At 44.0% G+C, this 20,926-nt stretch overlaps 1 protein-coding gene across 1 annotated transcript in view; it reads right to left on the bottom strand.

Annotated features, from left to right (window-relative positions):
* Nucleotides 1-15,034: 15,034 nt before the first annotated feature.
* The window catches only part of LOC119018864 (leucine-rich repeat transmembrane neuronal protein 4), a 54,261-nt gene continuing 48,369 nt past the window's right edge, over nucleotides 15,035-20,926 (bottom strand). Inside the window, exon 4 of the mRNA XM_037096859.1 lies at nucleotides 15,035-16,251. Coding sequence (XP_036952754.1) covers nucleotides 16,033-16,251 — 219 coding nt within the window. The 3' untranslated portion in view covers nucleotides 15,035-16,032. The remainder of the gene's footprint in view (nucleotides 16,252-20,926) is intronic.

Below are 20,926 nucleotides of genomic sequence, written 5' to 3'. Positions count from 1 at the left end.
ATTTTTCGGAGAAATGTTTCCTGAAGTTTAGGGGAAAAGTTCAATTACACAGCCAACTTTTTCAGCTCCACGCTGGCAGAGAAGCCGACCGGTGTGAGAACAGCGCAGTGTTTTAACAGCCACCTGAACAAACATCAAAGCGTTTCACAGTTATTGGGTTCGGTGCCGACACACGGCGGTAATCCTTCAGATTCAGCAACATCTTTGAAACTGAGTCATCGTCGTGTTTATGCTCTGCACATCCACGTTCTGTTGCCAAAGTCTGGCTCTCCGTAGGTGGCGCTCTTTCTCTGGTTCTTCTCTTTTACCGGAGGGTTTAATTCAAGTCAAGCACTTTATTATCACTTGTTATAAACTAATGATTGATAACAAATATGTGAAGTATGTTAAAAAACAGTTTGTAAATTACGACCTGAATTTTTGTTTAAAACATTTAAAAAAATCAAATTGTGAAGAAGCGACAGTATTAACATGTGCTGTGCAGAGATGTCTACTGAAGATAGCATGCTAACCAGCTAGCCCTGGCTCGCTATTTGGTGTAACAAGTAACCAAAATAAACTTACAGAATGTCAGTAAAGGAAATATTTTCACATCTGTTTATTCTTACTAAACAGAAACATCCAACCGTTCACTCTCTGAATTCAAGTTTCTGTCTTTAACTGAACTCAGACGAGTTTAATCGCGCCATTAGCTCATCGATTAACACACTTCATTCAAACTGGATGTAAACTTAACAAAACAGTGTTGGTTTTTCTCCACAGTCACCTCTGGTTCGGTCCAAAATAGGTCCAGATGATAAAAAATGTTCCATCTTCACCCACTGCTGATGTCCGACTCTCTCGGACTCTCCGTCCTGCTCACATCATCTCCGTCCTGGATCTCCGGTCTTCAAACTCCGGGCTACAGAACTTGCTAAGAGCAGCTATTCACCTCTGAGCCTCCAGGAAGTGGGTCGGGGTTTGAGGCAGAATCGTGTAAATTCAGCACCGGTGTGACGCCCTGCAGCCCAAAAATACTTTTCCCCCATCAGCTTATATTGTGAAAGAAGCAGCTGTGAAACGGTGGATACGTTTTTTGGAGCGTCAAAGCCCAGAGACACGACTCGTTTCACCGTCACCATATGAGTCAGTACAGTCTCCACTAGTGACGGGGCTCCACTAGTGACGGGGCTCCACTAGTGACGAGCTACAAATAACAGCTTCGTGTCTGAAAGTGTCAGTGATTACTACATTTTAATCCTTCCTGAAACTGAATCATGAAAACAAGTATGGGGCCAAATCCCATTTTAAAGATTACTGCTCCATCTCCATGTAATCCTGTGTTGGTGTTAATGGGTCCCAGATGTGAAGAGGCCAGAACCAAAACACGGACATAGTGTTGACGAGTGTGACCCAAATTCACACAACTTAGATATTTAGAGTATTTGCCCTGGAAAAGGAGGATTTAGTTAACTCAAACCACAAGAACACTAAAAAATAATCCTGACTTTTGAGTGTGCTGTTGACGGACATAATCGTCCCACAATGCAACACAAAGAAAACAACGGCGGAACATCTGAAGGCCTAGGCCAAATCTAACGACAGTATAAAACAAAGAGTCTCTGTATGTCTGTCTGTTATTCACTCATCTGGAGAACCGTTCATTCGATCGACTTCACACCTGACAGGTTTGTTTCTGAGGACCGATTGAAGTGCAGTGTTGGATTTGGTGCGATTTGGACGATCGGCATGTTTGGTATTAAAACATTTTGTGCAGCAGCAGCAGCAGCAGCAGCAGCAGCAGCAGCAGGGGGGCGTGGCTTCAGCGCTCTGGCTTCAGGGACTCTGCAGACTGAAGTCGGCCCACATGTGATCCCTCTCAGGTGGTTCCGTGGGGAAGCAGACATAAACAAAATGTAGATTAGTGTGGTGACATGTTAAGTTAAAGTCTGACGAAAAGTGGTCGACTGTCATGGTTTTGGTTTTCACTTCTCTTCTTCTCTCCCTCGTGTATTTACATCCTCGTGTTTCCTTCTGTCTTCGTCAGGTCATCTGTTTCGTTCCTGGTGTCTCTGTGTTGTCTTTTTGATTCCTTCCTGTGTTCTCTGAGTTTCTGCTCTGTACTTTGGTTAGTTTTTATATTTCTCTTTGGTTTCTGTTGGAGTTGCTCCATCGAGTTTCTGTTGCTTGTATTTTTGTTTTGGGATTTTCTGGATGTTGGACATGTTTGAACCCGGCTTGCCTTTGTGTGTCTTGTGTGTCTGGGTCTGTATTTTGTTAACCACAACATCAACACAGTGTTTCTGTGCTTCAGACAGAACTGGAGGTGACATTTTAAGTTGTTGTCAACAGTAGTATACAGGGTGCCGCTCTCACCGAAAGAACCAGGTACCATCCAGAAAATTAAATTGTCAATATCATAACATGTTTGATATTAGCAGACGGCCGTCACACATGAGATGATCTGTGCTTAACTTCAGGTTCTGCACTTGTGTTAATGAAAGTAGTGTTTACATCCTTCATTCATGTTATAGTAGAAATACAGCTGCAATAAAAAAAATGTCGCTTTTCAGTACAAGTGCTGAAGCATCATTAGTAAAACTAAATCACATTAATGACAAAATTGTCCCCCGTGTTTGTGAGAGTATTACATCAGACACTCTTAAAGTCCTGTTTGTACGGCGGTGTGTGTGTGTCTGCAGTGTTTTTGTTCGTGTGTGTGTTTGTGTGTGTGTGTGTCTCTCCTGGCTGCTCGTGATGTAATTTATCATTTTGCGGCACCGATGCACCAGTCAACAGTCTCCAGCTCGCCTGTAATATGGGGGATATTTGTGGCTGCTGTGAGGCAAACAATTTAATAAATCAGTTCATCGCAGCGCACACGACGGCCCCATCGGCCTCACACGCAGACAACATGCTCCGAGACTCCGCGAGACAGATGAGGAAACAAGTATTAAACAGTCTCTTTAAAGGAAAGCTGGTTCACACTCCACAGCTCACCACAACATTTGTATTCCTGCGACGGTGCTGAAGAAATATAAACCAATAGCTGTAATGGCAAGACAGCAATTAAAAGCCTAATTTCCTCCGGCGTTTGCTCGTTTCATATGTTTTAAGTGATTTTGAATTAATTGTACAACCTAATAAAGACAACAGGACATTAGCTGGAGATTAATTTAGTGAGTAAACATAGTTAGAACAGCCTCGTGTTCTCAAATCAAACCGTGGTTTCTGGCTACACATATTCAGTCATTCAAAATAAATTATCTTCTCGGCCTCACGATGATGGAAAGTCGGGTGAAGTTTCGTAGTCCATGAAACATTTCTGGAGCTTCACAGCAAAACAGCATCGTAGCGTTCTCCTAATCAACGGGTCTGTTGTAATCCAGGTCTCCAGAGGGCCCCTGAGATCCCAAAGTGATGTGAAAAGACGTTATTTTCACCCTGGAGCTGCTGATGACATGAGATCAAAGAGGTAAAATGAAATGTTAGCTGTTACAGAGACTTCAGCAGAGCTCTGTCTGCTTCCAGTTAGCAGGTAAACACTGAGATTACAAGTTCTTGTTGAGCACATTGAGTGAGTTCGCTCACTCGAACATCGAGATTCAGATTCAAGATGTTTATTGGCGCGCTGTTTGCAGTAAGTACACTCTGGTACTGAGAGACTTTGCAACAGAAACAGTTTTGTTCATATGTAAATGAAATAAATCAGGAAATAAATCAAGAATAGTATCATGAAGCAGGCAGTAGAGGTATAAAGCAAGGGAGTGGGAACAGAAACAGCAGGAGTAAGATGCAAATGCTCATAAATATATATGAATATACATTGAAGACACATACAAGACCCGCAAGCTAACACTGTTAGCTTAGCAGCTACGTGGAAGATTTCAGGATGTAAATAACATCTTTTAAAATCAGCCTGGGCTCCTGATGGACGCTGTATGGACCCACTTTATGTTTTTTTGTTTGTTTTGTGTGTTTTAAAACGTTCCCGGCTTGTTCAGGTTTTTAGTCGAACGCTGTGAAGCTCCAGAAATATTTTTGAGGACTACAACTTTCCATCAGCGTGAGGAGGAGGAGGAGGAGGAGATACTGACTCACATGTTTTGAGTGAACTGCTCCTTTTACACACTGAGTGCAGGCTGATCATCCCTCTATAAAAGAACAGTAATTGTATGTACCAGCTTTATCATTACATCTTTATCATCACGAGAGCGCCAACGTAAATACAAACCTTCCTCTTTTATTTATTAGCTTTATTTCCAGATCCTTTCATGGTGAACTGTGCCGTGCAGCCCCTCCGCTAATGTTAACAACATGACAGTAAAAATGAATCTGTGAAGAGAGAATGCTGGAAATCCATTATTCATCTCTGAATGAGTTATGAAATGTGTCATCGACCTGTTATGAATACACAAAGAACATAAAAATGGAACTGATTTCAAAGCGTCAAAAGCGCCTCATCGACCAGCTCGCAGCGATACGATCACAGAGACACGAGTGGAGCTCACCCACCTCGGATCCCTCTAATGGATTTCCTGCCAGGTGTGTATGTGTGCGTGTCACCTGAAATGATAACTCCAGAGTGAAGCCCTGCCAGTCACAGAGAGCCCTGCATGCTGCCGCTCCTCTGACCCTCATCAGTTCAGCTCAGATCCTCCTGCTACTTAACGAGCCTTCGCTACTCCAATTCATTTCTGATTAAATATACAAGCGCTCTGATTAAACGTAAGCCTTCCAGACGCACTTTTCTTTGACGTTCTTGATTAGATCTGCCATATTGTATTCTCAGTCAAGTGGAAAAACAGGGGGGGAAAATGCTGGATTTCCTGCATGTCATGAATTGCCCTCTGCCACAGAGATGTAAATCAGAGTAGCGAGCTAAAATTGATGGAGCATCCTCTTGGTTTTTATTCCCCGGCTCACCCCTTCGTGCCCCCAGCTGGTGCATGCAGACACTAAAAGATGGATTACAGGCAAAAAAATGTGAGGTGTGAAACAAAGAAATTCAACATCAGAGCCATCAATCACACGGGTCCAATTCTGCTTTTCATTTTTTTTTTTTTTTTTTGCAGCTCAGAGTTTGTTACGTAAAGAGTAATTATGGACACAGCTGAATGCCGGGCTTGTATCTGTTTTGATCCCCATTGACAGCGCTTATGTTGAGTTAATTGAGCTCATATCCCTGGATACATGATGAGAGGCTGTAACATTAGCTGTTTCCTGCACGCAGCTCATTGGGATGCAAGGGCAGTGCTGGCAGAGTAAACTGCGCCTTGGCAGAGATGCTGAGCAGTGGTGGTGCTGCTGCAGGGACATGACAGCTACAGTCTTCCCGGCCATAAATCCCCCCTCCCTGCACTCTGCAGGGCACACAGACACACCTGTGTATTAAGCTGAAAGGCAGTTAAATTCAATCTGCCCCGTCGTGCCGTGTCAGGGAGTGAACTTGGTCGGTTGTAAGACATTTGTGCTGTTTCATCAACAGCCCATTATTTATTCTGGGTAGTTTTTTTTTTTTTTCTTTTTTCCTTCCCTCAGGTTCTCATGAGGGAGGATGGGGGAGGGAGGGAGTCACTCAGTCACTCACTGAATGTGAACCCAATTATTCCTCCTCCTTCACTCGTCCCACTCAAAATCAAAGAAGCTCGCTCACATCCACATCCTCAGCCAGCACCAGTCACACACACACACACACACACACACACACACACACACAGTGTATGAGAGCAGTGTAATATCCTGATTAATTGTTAAGCCAACAAGAAAATAATCAATCACAGATGAATTCAGAGCGCATGTTGTCTGTTGATATCATCCACCGGCTGCAGCAGTTTTGAGGACGGGAAGTTAAAAAAAAGAAACGGCTCGGTTCTGTTTTCCAGCTCAGTGCGACTCGACTTTGATTGTCTGCTCACAATTTACCCAGCAACTGCCAGCTCTGTCTTCTGCACATCTCATACGGACCTTTTCTTAGATCTCAATGGATTGCCTAGCAACCTTTTTACTCCCAGCAAAAAACCCAATCTGTGCACCGAGCAGTGCGAGGTGACCGGCGTAATTATTATGCAAAGGAAGCCGAACAGAAATGTAACGATCTTTTATAATCAGTGTACAGAAATCCATGAGGACAAAAACAGCACTCGTTAAACATGTAGCGAGGACAATGATGACTGATTGTTCTGAGTGTTCCCGGTTATGGCGGTTAAATGTCTGTACAGGTTATTCACACGCTGAATTATGGGGCTGACCTATTCCTTTTATTGAGGAGACGTCTGCGAGCGTTAGCAGCATGCTACAGGTGTCCCCCTCTTTATTCACTTACTTTGTTTCCTTTTGAGGAACGATGACACTTCAGGGCCCTGACACGCCAGCCAGTTTACTTGAACACACCACAGTGGCTGTGTCTCAGCTCAGGGTCTGCATCCTTTGAAGGACCCGGTTGAAGGCGAGTCCTTCAGAGACCTTGTTAACAGCGTCAGCCGTTGTTAAATGTGACGCTCGAGCCTTTGGAGCATTTCCTGGTTGTGTCACCAGATGTTTTACCCTTACATCGCGATTTCTGCTGCCCAGGCCCGCGAAAGTGACGATCTACGCCACATGATGTCGCCATTTTCTCGCTTTCTTTCTTCTTTTTCGGGTGCGCAAAGAATCTTGGGATATGGGAATCTGCGAAGGATTGTAGCAGTGCATCCTCCAGAAACAGGGACATCTGGAGGAGCCTTTGTGCGGCGTTGTGACGTAATCGGCCTTCAAATGCTCCTCTGAAGGATGCAGACACTGAATTGAGACACAGCCAAAGACCGCAGACGACGGTAAACTAGCTCCTACGTTCTGCCCTACATGACTCTCCGTACCACCAGGTGAAGACTCAGATCTGGACATACAAGCAGCACTGGTGAAGACAGGTTCAAGGAGCTTTCCCTTTCTGTTTCTGTTTCTCTTCTCGTGCAGCGATTCCCTTTGCTGAACAGCCAGTCAGAGCGATTTCTCTGACCCGACGGGCTCCACCACTGAATACTGAATATGCTCAATCAATCAAAAAGCTGCACGAGTGCCGACTAGTAGCAACGGCGTGCGACCCCTTGCAAAAATCCGGACCACAGACGTCCCCGACATTGTTCAAGAGTTCAGGAGTTTGTAGCTGAATTAACCATCGAGCTGAAATAATATAAAATCCTCGCCTCTGTCGGCTTTTAGAAACAAAAGCTGTTCTTCCGAGTCTGTTATATCTTACATGACTGACGTGCTGTTGTCAGATTCTTTATCACTGTTGCAACTTGAACTCGTGGGTCGGCATAGAAATGTCATTTTGAGTATCATGAAGCGTCTCGTGTCACATATTTAAACCTGAAGCACATGGGAACAAATGGTGTGTTTGTCAGAATATTGATATTTCAGTAATAAATTACAAACACATGGTAAATGGACTTTCTACAGCACTTTTCCAGTCTTCTGATCACTCTATAACACTTGCAACATTCACTAATTCACACACACAGTCACACACTGATGGTGGAAGCTGCCATGCAGGGTGACAACTGCTCATCAGGAGCAATTTATTCATTTATATGAGTACTGTCGCGGTGTGGTATTTGTATTTTACTGTATTTCCATATTTCTTCTTACAGTTTTGTGGTTTTCACTACTGCAATCCTTTTTAATTAAACTCTAGAAGCCTAAACTCTCTGTGTGAACATGAGGAGGACACCTGTAGAGACCGCTGACTCGCTGAGTGAAACAAATAACTTGAAGTCAAACTTGCAGGTATCACGAGGCTGCGAACAACTCTGTTTTTTACCTTAATGCTGCGTTTTAACAAAGTCAGATCTGTGAGTCAGCGCCGACGCCTCCGGTAAGGAATGAATTTAGTGGAACTCCTTGAGCGAGCCGATCCGACGGCCTTTCATCTCAACTGCAGCTGCTCTAAATGTGAAACTAGATTAACCGCTGATGGAGCCGGATGGAGACTTTTCACATTATATAGCACATACTGCTGCTGTAATCCTGCAGGGAGCAAGTGTCTGATAAAGTGAGTGGCATTCAGCCTTAAATACAAACCACACAGCACAATACCGGCTTAACCGCGTCTCTGTTTACCATAATTGATTTGCATTTTCCACAGTGAATGTGGCATTGAGGGAGATGGTTTCTGAAACTATTTAAACAGCAGCTATTGACAATGCATCACCCCGACTCTCAGGCTCCTCCTCGAGAGCAGAGACGGTGGCTGGAACAGCTGTGGCGTTTTTAAACTTAATTTCATTGTTTCCTAACAGGTTTTTAAAGGAAGCCGCAAATTTCCTTTCAGCACAGACACCAAATGTGCTTTCACTCGAGACTCATCCTGCTTGAACCGTGTTATTATCGCCTCAACATGTCTTCTCCCTGTCGTCGTCTCGTCGAAGCCTCATTCTGCGCAGGAAATCTGTGGAATCACATGTTGGATTTAGATATTAAAACCTTCATCCAGTAAAGCTGACAGCCACATGTGAATTGCTTCTTATTGTTTCAAGTGATGAATACGTGTTTTTTTTGTTAGGATTTTGTTTCTTCATTACCAGATGACAATGAGGGAGGGACTGTGGGAGAGCGATTAGGAGGAGGGGGAGAAAAAGAGGGAGTCGTCGTGGTTCAAGGTCGGGTCAGAGTTTTCTCAGGAGAGCAGGATTTCAAATGTGGACTGTCAGAAAGACGACTCCCGGCTCAGGAGAGACCGGAGCAACCTGATTCACAACATAAACTTTGTTCTTTATAAACGTGTCAGAGTCAAACCACACTTCTGATTTCTGTGTCCGTTTGTTCTCGTTTCCTCTCCTCGCCTCCTCTTCTCCTCCTCGAGTGTCTCCCACGTGAGATGTGAAGAGAGGACGCAGGAAGGGAACACGAGAGGAGACGAGGAAACGCACATTTAACTAAATGAGACGCCGGCGCTTCAGAGCAGCGTCAATTAAATGTGACGCGTTCGCTCAGCGGCGTCACCCGTCTGAACTTACAACTTATATGTTTACTTTTAATTCAGCCGACTTCCACAAAGGAAACACCTGTGCGTCCTCGCTCCAGCAAGACTCCTCTCTGCTCAAGAAGCATTCAAGGAAAATTGAGACATCCTCAACTCTGGCCCCCGCTGAGACCGATCCCCGGGTCTCTGGCAGAAGGACAAAAGGAGCGAGGAGATGAGGAGGGAACAAAATAAAGAAATGAGATGAGCCCGGGGACTCAGATCCTCTTAAATAACCTCCGCTCATCAGGACATAATCCAGAGCAGACTGGGAAACAGAGGAGGGGGCAGAAACTGCATGTAAGACAGAAGTATCACAGAAGTTAAATGACTGTGAATACAAAACAAATAACCCAGTATCAGACAGCCTCACCTCCTTCCTTCTGTGATATTTACAGTCTCATTGTGAATCCTGCCTACACGCAGTCGGTCGCCCACCGCCCCTTTTTTTATTCCCAGCCTGTGCTGGATTAGGTGCTAACGATGGGAGGTTATTTAAGAGGATGTCAGTGTGTATTGTTTGAGTGTGATGAAAACACACAAACGTTAGTCATTTCCTTTTCCTGCAGTCTGTCAGCTCGTCTCTGAGGCAGCTGAAGTGGGTTAAACTTCTTCCCTCGAGGACAACAGCTCCGTCTGCGTCAGGAGTTTCTTCATGTGCTCGCTGTGGCTCACACCAGAGGTGAAACTCACGTATTAAAGAGACTAAATGTAAGAATTCTGCTTTAAAATGTTTTGAAAACCGACCGGACCGTTCATGTATATCATGTTGAGCTGCAGCGACACTGATTGCAGTTCATTTGTGTTTATTATTGATTATGAGTAGTTTCTCACCACCAAACAGCCTGATTGCTTTTCCTCCACACATCCTCCAACCTGAACCACTGAACGGGTCGACTGCCAATGACTCTCAGAACAACATGAATTACTGCTGCAGCATAGCAGCGACAGGAGCAGCAGAACTTTATCGTACGGTCGCAGTTTGTTGGGTTTCGGCAAGAAAACAACTGACTGTCATCCCTTTTAAGATTTACCATATTTCTGTTTTCGGTTCAAACTCATTTTCAGTGGGAGTGCTACGGGCACTTTTACGATAGCATCCAAATCTCTGTTTTTAAAACAGTAAGAAGACTCGACACAACATGAAACTTTGCTGGTAGCATCACCAGGGTCTCTACACATGAACACCAGCACTGAGAACATTGTTTGTGTACACAGAGTTACTGAAAAGAAAGTTTTTGAACATCTCACGTTAGCAGTAGCTTGTTCTGCTAGCCACCATCCTGGGATCGACACACCTGGGCTGCCATGACGGCTGGGAGTAGAACGAGCAGCTGCTGACGTGAGTTGTCCAAAAACTTCTTAGTGTTTTGAAAATGAACTCAGCACACGAGACTCTGGTTCTTTAGTGTTACGTTCATCAAGTAAAGTCCATTTCCCCTCCAGAGGTCAGCTCTGGATCACTGCTGCAGTCGGGCTGATCAACAGGACTGAGGATAAATCACCTTTCTGTCCTCCCGTCGGTCACAGCAGGATCTGATTTGACTCCTTAATTTTGTTTAGCTGGAGATTACACGCAGTATTGTGTGTTTAAATATATAGTTTACACATTTAACGTTGCCAGTGAAACACCACCTTTATCTTTCTGTGAAGTCCCTGACCAGTGAGACTGAGCTGATCTCTGGGCTGTACAGGGATAGATGTCCCTTCTCATCACGTTGCTAAATAATGTCCCACACTCGGATGATTACATTTGTAAATGGGGGATTATGTAACTGAACAACAGTGTGGGAGTTATAGACGTCAGAGTAAATCAACTTAAAACAAGACAAACAGTCGAGTGTTTGGAAGAATTAAAAAGCGGCTGCACACCTTTTGACCCTGAGATGCATCAGGAAAGCAGTCGATGGCCTCGTGATTCAGGAGGCAGTTTAAAAATAACCTTAGCAGCACCGCCGTGTCACAGCGAGCCTGCGAGATGGTAAAGGTAATCTTAAAGTGTGGGCATAGCAGCGGTGGAGCTCTCAGGGGAAATCAAGAGCTTTCACAGCTGCCCTGCCCGCCAGCAGTGGCAACACAACTCTAAAATGACAGGGCAGCGCGCCGGCGGACGAAGACAGACAGACAGAAACTTTGAGCTCAAACTTAAATCGAAATACTTCAAATACTCCAGGAACTTGTGGGTGAGACAAAGCCGCGTGTTTCCAGATAAAAACACCGCTGCCTGAAGTGCAGCCGAACATGAAAGCACATCTACCTTTCACCCTGCGAGTCTGAGACGAGCCGTACATCTGTCGGTTCTGAGCAGGTAAATATTCCCACTTGTTGTGTGTTTACGCCGACCGCGCTGCGTCCACAGGAGGAATATTATCGGTTCGACTCCGCCAAGAGCGAAACACATCTGGCTCTGATTTTTTATTGGATTTTGGATGATTTAAGTAAACAAGTGTGCACAGTTACTTGTTTTTGAATCACACAGGCGTTAAGAAGCACAGAAAAGTGGAGAAGCCATCATGACTTTTTGCACCTCTACACACTTTATTGTGCTTTTATGAGTCTTGTAAATGTAGACGGCTCCCTCGGTGGCGTCCCCCGGCCCCCAAATCCCACAGATAAATAAGATCACTGGATGAAATCAATGGAACAGAATGAGGGATGAGAGGATTTTTAAGCCTGCAAAATATAAAGTGTTTCACTTCCTGGCTGACGCTGACAGCTCTGAGGAGCGAGGAAATAGCTTGTGTCTGCTTTCTGAGAGAAAGTGCCAACAGATTGTCAGAAAGACCGGTGTGTTGTCCAAACAGATAAAATGTCAAGTGAATAACAAGCCAAACAAAACATCTCTTGCCATTACCTTGACACTTTTCATCTCTGAAAATTAAGCCTGTGATAGAACTGGATATAAATAAAAGAGCCCAGAGCCTGTTGTTCTGCACCGTGCAGGCTTCGACATGGTGCTTTAAAAAGTGATTTTCCCCAGTGACCCTCCGACATGCCTGAGCCGGCACTAAATTGTCAACAGTTATATATTTTTGTGAATGATTTCAAGGTTTTTCCCACCACCGCAGATCATCTCACCACCTGTAAAATCAGCGAGCAGCCCTCCATGATGGAAATATCTCGAGCTTCTCTGGTGTTTCTGTGAGTCACACAGCAGATTCGAGACGTGCTCTGGGTGATAATTATTTTCCAAGTTTGTGTGCTAATGCTGTTAGAGACAGTCGTTCCCCACAAGTGCTTATCAAGTGAAGCATCGTGAGTCATCGGCCTGTTGGTGTAAATGCATGTGAACTCGTAAGTCAAGATGCCGTTCCTCAACATTTCCGCTCCTCCCCGTCCTGATTTCTCTCACCAAACCCTCCTCAACTCTTGAAGTGAGCGCAGTACGTGCGATCTATCATCGTTAAACTGCTTCATGTGTGCGGCCGCAGAGCGGTAAATCCTCCGGCAGCGTGAATCTGTCACATGTCATAATCAGATATATCCTCAGCACTGGAGGAAAAGCACCAGGTGGAGCGTTTACAAGATGTCTGCTGCTGAGGAATCGTAGAAAAGTGTGCAAACGATCAACGCATCACTCACCAGCAACCACGATATCACACTGATTTTATATAATCTGCTTTAATCTGGAAAATCTCACAGATACTGGACATTCCTATGAAAAAACAAGGGAGTACAAGGAAAAATGTTATTTTTCTTGTATTTCCTTGTTTTTTTTTTAAAAAAAAGGAATATATACACACACACATATATAATAAACACAGTTTGTAATTTCACATCACAAAACATGATCAAAGCTCTCCATTCTCACACAGAACTATCCAGTGATACCAGGCACAACTTACCACTTCGATTTACATATTTCTTGATTTCAGAGAGTTTTACACATAAAACGCTTCTCGTTTCTGTTAATATTCGCAGCTGAAACTACGTCCGTTTACTCTTTGATTGACTCCGTAAACGGAAAATTCCCAAAACAACACGACCGTCGCAGCGCACCAGACCTCCGTTGCATGTTTGCAGTTTGGTTAAGCTCAGGAAAACATTGTAGTTTTGTGTTGAAGTAACTACGTTAATGACCTCAGTTACAAACACTCCTATTTTAATTGTTTGCACGTGTTAAGAGAAAAGAAGTCAGCGTTGTCTTTTGGTTTCACACTGCACACTCGTCTCCTGAGCTTTTATCCAGCAGACCATCTTCATCCTCGTCCCTGTCCAGACTTTTTACTCTTCATACTGTAAACATTAATTTGATGGCGATCGTAAAACACAGCCTACATCATGTCGCACTAAAACATCGAGCCAGGTGAAACCTCGGCATCCTCAGCAGCTGAAAATCGATGTTGTCTCCGTGACCTGTGACCTCAGAACATGTAGTTCACTGATGGAATGCAAAACAATCAACCACTTTGCGCGTTTTGATGTCGCCGTGTCGTTCCGACAACATCGTAATTATGTTGCTCCGGCACCGTAATTCCAGCTGATGGATCCTGTTTTCACAATGTCACAGCTTTGAAGCTCAGGAGAATGAAAAGACAGAAAAACACAGACATTAGAGAGATTATTCTTTAAAGCGTGTGTTTAACGTTTTCAAAGGGTCCATTTCAACCTAAACAAGCCTCCCACCCCTCTCAGGTGCAGACCGCGCCGCAAAACAAAGATTAAAGTTTAAAGCAACGTTATCTATTATGTTCGAGGATCAGAACCAACACGGCGACATCAGATATAAAACCGTTACTGTTACTGGCATTTTTCTTTTTTTTTCCTCGGGTGGCAAAGTCAAGTCATGAATAGTTAATGTGCGTGAAATGTTGTTGATCCAGTCGAAACTCCGACTGCGACCTTCCTGATGTGGACGTTAAAGGGTTTGACATCTGAAGTTCATGCTGTTTGTCGACCTCGCTGTTCAAAAACAAGGAGCAGATAAAGAGAGTTTGATCCAGTTCTCACACCTCTGCTCTTGTGTTTGTGTTGTTGGACAGACCGAGCAGAGAGACACGACCCTCCCGACTCTTTACATTCACAGTATTTTCTCCTCCAGCGCGGCGTTTCAGCACTGAAGCTCGACAGCCTCGCCGTGCACCGAGCTGCTAAAATATGATTTGACGATTGCTGCTCTAACGGTATATTCCCAGCTGACAGACATTCCAATTATATCACATTTAGCTTTCACTATTTTCACGGTACAAAATGGAGCTGCTGTCTATTAATATCCAGGATCTTAACTGGGTTTTGTTTCATACTCAAGGTTTTTTTCTCTCCTGAGTCACATGAAGGACCTTCAGAGTTTCAGACGGTCGATTGCGACGTCACAATATCGGACAATTCAGGGGCGGCATCCTTCGAAGGCTGCGTCCTGTAAATGGGACGGTCGAGTCTTCGGAGCGTTCCCTGGTTGCGTCACCAGATGTTCCCGCCTTTACCCTTACATCATGATTTCTGCAACCCAGGCCCGCGAAATTAAGTGTGAAAAGAAAAATATTTTACCTCGAGCAATTTTTGATTTTCTTTTGAATCCTGCTGATTCTGGAGGAAGAGGAGAAGCGGTCTCCCTGGTATATTTCTGGTTACGAGAGCAACATGGAGAGCTAAACCCGTTAGTTGAACCCGCAGTAATGTTATCATTATTGTCATTATCATGTCTGCAGCGCAAAGAATCTTGGGATATGTGAGGCGACGAAGGATCGTAGCGGTGCATCCTCCAAAAACATGGAAAAGAAGGAGCATTTGTGGGCTGCGTTTAGAGGAGCCTTCTGACTGGGACGACCTTCACACAGCGTTGTTACGTAACTGGCCTTCAAATGCTCCTCCGAAGGATGCAGACCCTGAATTGAGACACAGCTACAGTAATGAAGCAGAAGAAGAAGGAACAGTGAGTGTTGCCTTCAGGGTCTCGATCACTAAGGTGAAAACCAGACATATGATTTTGAACCAGACTTGCCTTCAGCGCTTTTTCAGTCTCGACCACCTACGCAGCTTCTTCTAAATACAGCAGACAGTTGTTTGAGTTGATACCACTCACACTGATGAATGACACCGTCACTGGTCATTTACCACAGTTTTATTTACCATATATTATAATGTAACATCTTGTAAAAAGCACACACACATGTAGATATATGAGTGCACAGTCTGATAATTTGTTGAAGAACACAGTTAAAAACAGAAACCATTAAGTACAGGAGAGATTTCAATGGATGGTGAAAAGTAAGTATCTGCACTCCCAGCGCACCGAGATGTGTTTATTCTTCATCTGTTTATCTCTGCAGCTCCGTTAAATTAATTACGTGATAAACATCACAAATCATTCAGGAAATCAAAAGTCACCATGTAAATTATACTTACTGCCGGCGAGATGTGTAGGCTGTACATTTTATACCACAATTACTTATTTTCTGACTCGTTTCTCTCGTCGTGGGTAATTTCATTTGGTGGGACTCTTTTCTTGAGATGGAAACCTCTGGCGGGACTCGAGCTAGAGACTAAACCTCTGGCTGACGGCGTGATTAAAAGAAAAAAGCAGCAGAAAACCTTTTAGCTTGGCTGATCTCTCATTTGTTCTGCCACTCAGTTGCTTATCATGCTGTTCCCCTGCTCTGTTAATAGCATTTTGCATTTGATTACTTTACCTGACGCAGCAGAGGGGTGCCTCAGATGAGGAGAAGTCGAGGAAAAATGTTTAATAAGATTAAAAAAAAAAAAGAATTATTAAATTATTATCCTTAATACTCCTCGGGAGGCAGAGCAGAACGTGGAGAGTCATGCTGCTGTTCAGCCTCCTTCTCTAATTGAGGACACTGTGGGTCAGGTAGGTCAGAAGCTCGCTAATCAATACTGCTGCGCCCCCTTTTTCTTTCCACCGAGAAATATTTTCATTTTCATTACGCTGGCTCCAGGACGCTCTGCAGTGGATTAATTGTCTCTTTTGCTTCTTTACCAGACCCACTTTCCTCCCACATAGCCTCCTTTTTTCATCTGAGTGCTCCACCGGTTCTGTGCAGCAGACATACAGTACAGTAATTTGGACACGGAGCCTCACAGTGTCCTCCAGCTCACTGGTGAAAGGAGTGGGTCTGGGGGCAGGGCAGCACAGGCTCAGAGGGGAGGGCGGCCATTAGCCCCGGGTGGTATTTGGCCGGCCCCGGAGCTCTCGGCGCCTGAGTTGGGGGCTCCATGCCCATGTCGAGGCGCAGTGACAGGTGGGCATGGCAGTAATCCAGAACCGACGGCTCACACCTGTACAACGCCAGAGCACTCAGCTGCCGCGGAATCTAGACACAAGCAGGAAGCAGAGGAGGGAGAGGAGAGAAGAAGAGAAGCACGCTTAAACCTTTTAAATCAGCCCCAAAAAACAAACATTTTATTCACTCAGAATATTTGGAATTGGCTTAATTTACTTCATGCAGTCGTGGCACAGTGCTGCCATTAATGCAGCCTTGGCTGCTGCTATAGTGTGTTCGCCCCAAGACCTCAAATCTGTGGCGCTCAAACACCCACTTTCAGCCGGAGTGATTTATATGCAAGATGAAAGCCTTAAGCAAGAGTGCACACATATTTTCTGCCCTCTTTTAAATGGAGTCAAGGCTCCATTTAGAAGAGAGTGCTTATTACATTACAAGCACTTTGCTGATTCAAAGACCTCTCTTAGTTTTATGTGCTAGTGTGATCTGAATTATGTCAATTAAAAGGCATAAAGCTGCGTCGTGGTCTGTGCGATATTGATATTAATATTCTGATGACTGTTAATGCCTTCGCGCATGATACGGATGCACTCATGCGTCTTCGAATGCAGCAAGCAACAGCAATGCGGTGTGAAGAAAACATTCATGTGGGATGACGCACATGCAGCACTCGAATGCACTTCAGTCAACTTCAGCATCCACACAGAGATTTATTCTGCACATTCTTCATTAACTGATGCAGCGTGATGAACGGCTGTTAAAGGTCGGGTTGGAAGGTCGTTCTGAAGCACTTCTTGTTATATTTGTAGAAAATCTCATGACGTTCAAACAGCAATCAATAAATCAAATATTTTCACAGGTAAAAATGAAACATCTGTGGCCAGTAATTCACCCTCTGTACCATCAGCGATGCCGGGATGTATGATAATTGTCCAAGATGTTGTCCAGTAATTTAATCAGTTAGCTTAGCTCACAGCATTAAAAGGTTTTCATGCAGAATACGAACAGGCTCATCATTTTATTAAGTTTTATTAGGATATTCATGATTCAGAGATACTTCACTGTCACTGTACTGAAGTGCAAAACAACACAATGAAACAATATAAAAAAACAGCAAATAACAAAAAAAGGTGGTTATTTAATAACTCTGGGTAGAAATGTCAGACTGGTGGATACATGGACTCTGTTTTGAATACGAGGTAAATAAATACGATGATATTCCCCCAAAATAGAATAATTCTTAGGCTCTGGTGCAATAATTCAACATTTCTCATCTGGCAACACTGCCAAGTGCTCATTATACACGTCCTCCACAAGGATAGGAGGGTTTATTCTAAAGCAATTAGTGAGCTGCTCACACAAAAACAGCAGAGATGGACGGACTAACATGCTAGCTTGACGGTGGTGAGTATCAACAATAGCCACGTTCTTTGTTTACGTTCATTATGATAATGTTTTAGTTGTGTTTTTGTACATTAGCACGTTAGCGAGTAGCACAAAGCACACAGCATGGATCCAGCAATTACAGTCTCGGTACAACATTGGAGGCGGAGAACCGTTCACTCCTGAGAACTCTGCTCAGTGGCGCATGAAGCTAAAACAGGGAGTATGAGTTATATAATTGTGCTCTTCTAGACTTTTCCTAATGTTACTGGACCAAAACACTCAAATTATGAAAATGAAACGAGTCATTTCAGGAGGCGAGGGTTGTGACGCCACCATTTTACAGCAGCTGCTTTCACACTGTAAGCTTTCATACGTCTTGGCACAAAGTCCCTGAGCCACAGAACAGGATCGCTGCAGCAGCAACAGGCGTGTTTAGCGGCTAACCCAGTTAGCACAAAGCACACACCCACAGCAGTAACTGAGGGACGTTTGTGTCGGCTGTGTTGCTCGTATTAACATGCTTGTGGTATTTATTTCTGTCAAACAGCTAACAGAGCTTGTTGAACGTAGCAAACTGGCTGCTATGTGTGCAGAACCTGTTGCTGTTGTTTTATTGGATCACAAAAGGCTTGATTTGATGCAGAGATGTATTTCATCACTCTGTGTGATGAGGTCAGGCTTAGTGGCGCTATCACCATTCAGACCCTTAACTCTAAAATCGCAGCTCACAGAAGGTCATGTTTTCCTATCAGGGAAACCGTCCGGCTCAGTTTTTGCTCTTTGCTGTAATAGGAAGATTAGCGGAAAAACACTCTATTGTCAAATCCAGCAGCTGAACTTTGCTCGCTTCACTTCGGAGGACTTGATAAAAAATTCATGAACAACAACGCTCCGAATGCAAAATGAGCAAATGAGCGAGCGCGGCCGTCTGGATCTGGGAGTTCTCTGCACAAAATTATCAGGGGGAAAGGCTACACGCTGGGCTTGTTTTCTCCAATTATCGCAATAGTAAGAAGTCAAACATGTAAGTGGTGAAGTCAATATAGACTTGGTTGGTCGGCTCCCTCTCGCTCTCTGTGTACAGTGATAGTTGGCAGAGCGGTCGCAGCCTTTGTCTCTGCAGCAGCTCCTCTGTTAAACTTCCACGTTGCCAGTTTATCCCGGCTCAGATCCAAAAGGTGCCATAAAATAAACCCAGCCGCAGTAACGGAGACCGTAAAAGTCTTCTCTTTCTTTTTCTTTCTTTTTCTTTTTTTTTTACTCTACCTCCACAGATCTGTAAACACATGAACAAATAGATCTTTTAGAAGAGTAAGAGGCGTTCGCTGTGAAGGTTTTCTCACGATAAACACTGTGAATAGTTCAGATGGCATAAAGAGACTTTAAAACGTTAAGAGTGTGTGTAACATTTAGTGTTTCTGAAGTATCTGTGTCAGTCAGAGGAACATAAAATAGTTAAACTGTGAGAGCGACTGCTTGTTTGCTGTGTCGAGGAATACTTTACGCTGCTCACCGTCACTGTGCCGATTGATTTAATCCCTCTCAGAGAGCCTGACACAAGCAGCGGCTCATTTTTTATCATTACGCTCAGTCTGCGGCGAATAATGCATCAGCGTCAAAGTTTCTGTCTGTGACGACGATTTACTGTTTTTAAGAATCAGACCTCCTTCTAAACCCAAACGCTCACATTATCCATGAGTCTGACAGAACGACGCAGCAGAGGCTCGACGTCGAGCTCATTCCGCTGCTCCAGGCCAGGCTTGGACTTTGGATGATTCTCCGATGCATTTCAATTTTCCAAAATGTATGCACGTATGCAAATGTTTAAGTCCAACTGATTTTTATGCTCCCAATCAGAAAGCAGATGAAGTGTATAGACACACACACACACACACACAGTCGATCCCCCACAGCAGGTTTGGTGTTAATGTTTGTTAAAAACAACCACCTCATTCTGTGATTTTATTGCCTCCTCCTCAAACACTTAAGTCAACTTCTGCGTTTTTCCAGCTCTTCGCCTGAGGAGCGACTGCGCCTCACACAGAGAGCCCCCTCAGCTCGCGGCTCACTAAGTAAGGCCGACATTTTTATTCACATGGAGCCGCTTACCATGAAATAAATTCTAATTCCTGTTTCATTGGGTCTTTAATTTTTAGTAAGGCCTCCCTCAGTATCTTTTCATCGAGCGCTGACGGTGGAATATCTGCTGCTTTTCTCTCTTAAACGTAATAAAGTAGAAGTGAAGCAGAAATTTACATTTTCCATTTCACTGGGATTTGCACCTTTTTATACTATTACATGTGGCAAATGATTTATCGTCAAACTGGCGACAGACAACTTTTTTTTTGTTGCTTTTTTCACTCATCATTCTGGAGTAACTACTGATGGAGCAGCTTCCTGTAAACCTCGCTGTCACGGCGATATTCAGCCTGACACCAGACTCGACTCTTCCAACAAAAATCTGGGGACAAAATACAACTTGAAGGAAGTACGTGACCTTGTTTCCGCCGGTCATTATCCCCCGGTGATGGCTGAACTACAGGAGACAAACTGAGCTAACACAAGAGCGAACAGACGGGTATTCGCTCGATGTCGAGTCACGTTCTGTTTCTTCCGATGATAAATCACACTTGTTTTAAAACTTACAAAACAACCTTAACAAAAACATAAAATGGCTTCATACAGCTCGTCAGCTGTCCAAGTCCCAGAGAGTCCAAACTGACTTCCAAAAACATTATATACGTGCGGTCGATTTTGATGGGTTTCAAGATGTCCATTTTAAAAAGGGTGTAAATAACATACTACCCAAAATGAGGTTCCAAGATGTCTCATCCGGGTGTAATCCAAATCTCTGGAAGCCACAAGATAACAAATTGATCTGAAAAGTCGTCCTTTTGTAGGCGCAAATCTTGTAGCTGTAGCTTTAACCACATCTGAGGAGGGTGCACGACCTCGACTGCACGTCAAGGGTGGAAAAAGCATCTTGACTTGTCTCCAGCTTCTACAGCAAAGCAGTTTTGATGTGAAGCTCCAGTTCAAAACTTCACCTGAGGTCTGCAGATAATGACTGAGCTTCCAGTGTTGTCATAGTTTGTCTCATTGTCTCAGGAGTTAGTATTTGAAATATGATGGAGGTAAAGAAAAACAACACGATCAGACGTTTCTAACTTAATCCTGCTGCTGTGGACGTCCGGGGCCTGGCGACATGAATCCATCACAACATGGAGAGAAAACAGACAGAAGGTATTTCTGTCCATTACATTTGTTCAGCCTGCCAGACATTTGTCTGTCAAGACAAGACACAAAACTGCTGAAGATGGAAGATACTTAACGTGGTTAGTCGGAGACCGCCTACAGTGAATCCTCCTTTATTTCTTCA

The sequence above is a fragment of the Acanthopagrus latus genome, chromosome 5 (genome assembly GCF_904848185.1).
Source record: "Acanthopagrus latus isolate v.2019 chromosome 5, fAcaLat1.1, whole genome shotgun sequence".
In the NCBI taxonomy this organism is placed as follows: Eukaryota; Metazoa; Chordata; class Actinopteri; order Spariformes; family Sparidae; genus Acanthopagrus; species Acanthopagrus latus.
The sequence above is the reverse complement of the archived record's forward strand: the minus strand, read 5'-3'. Positions and strand labels throughout refer to the sequence as shown.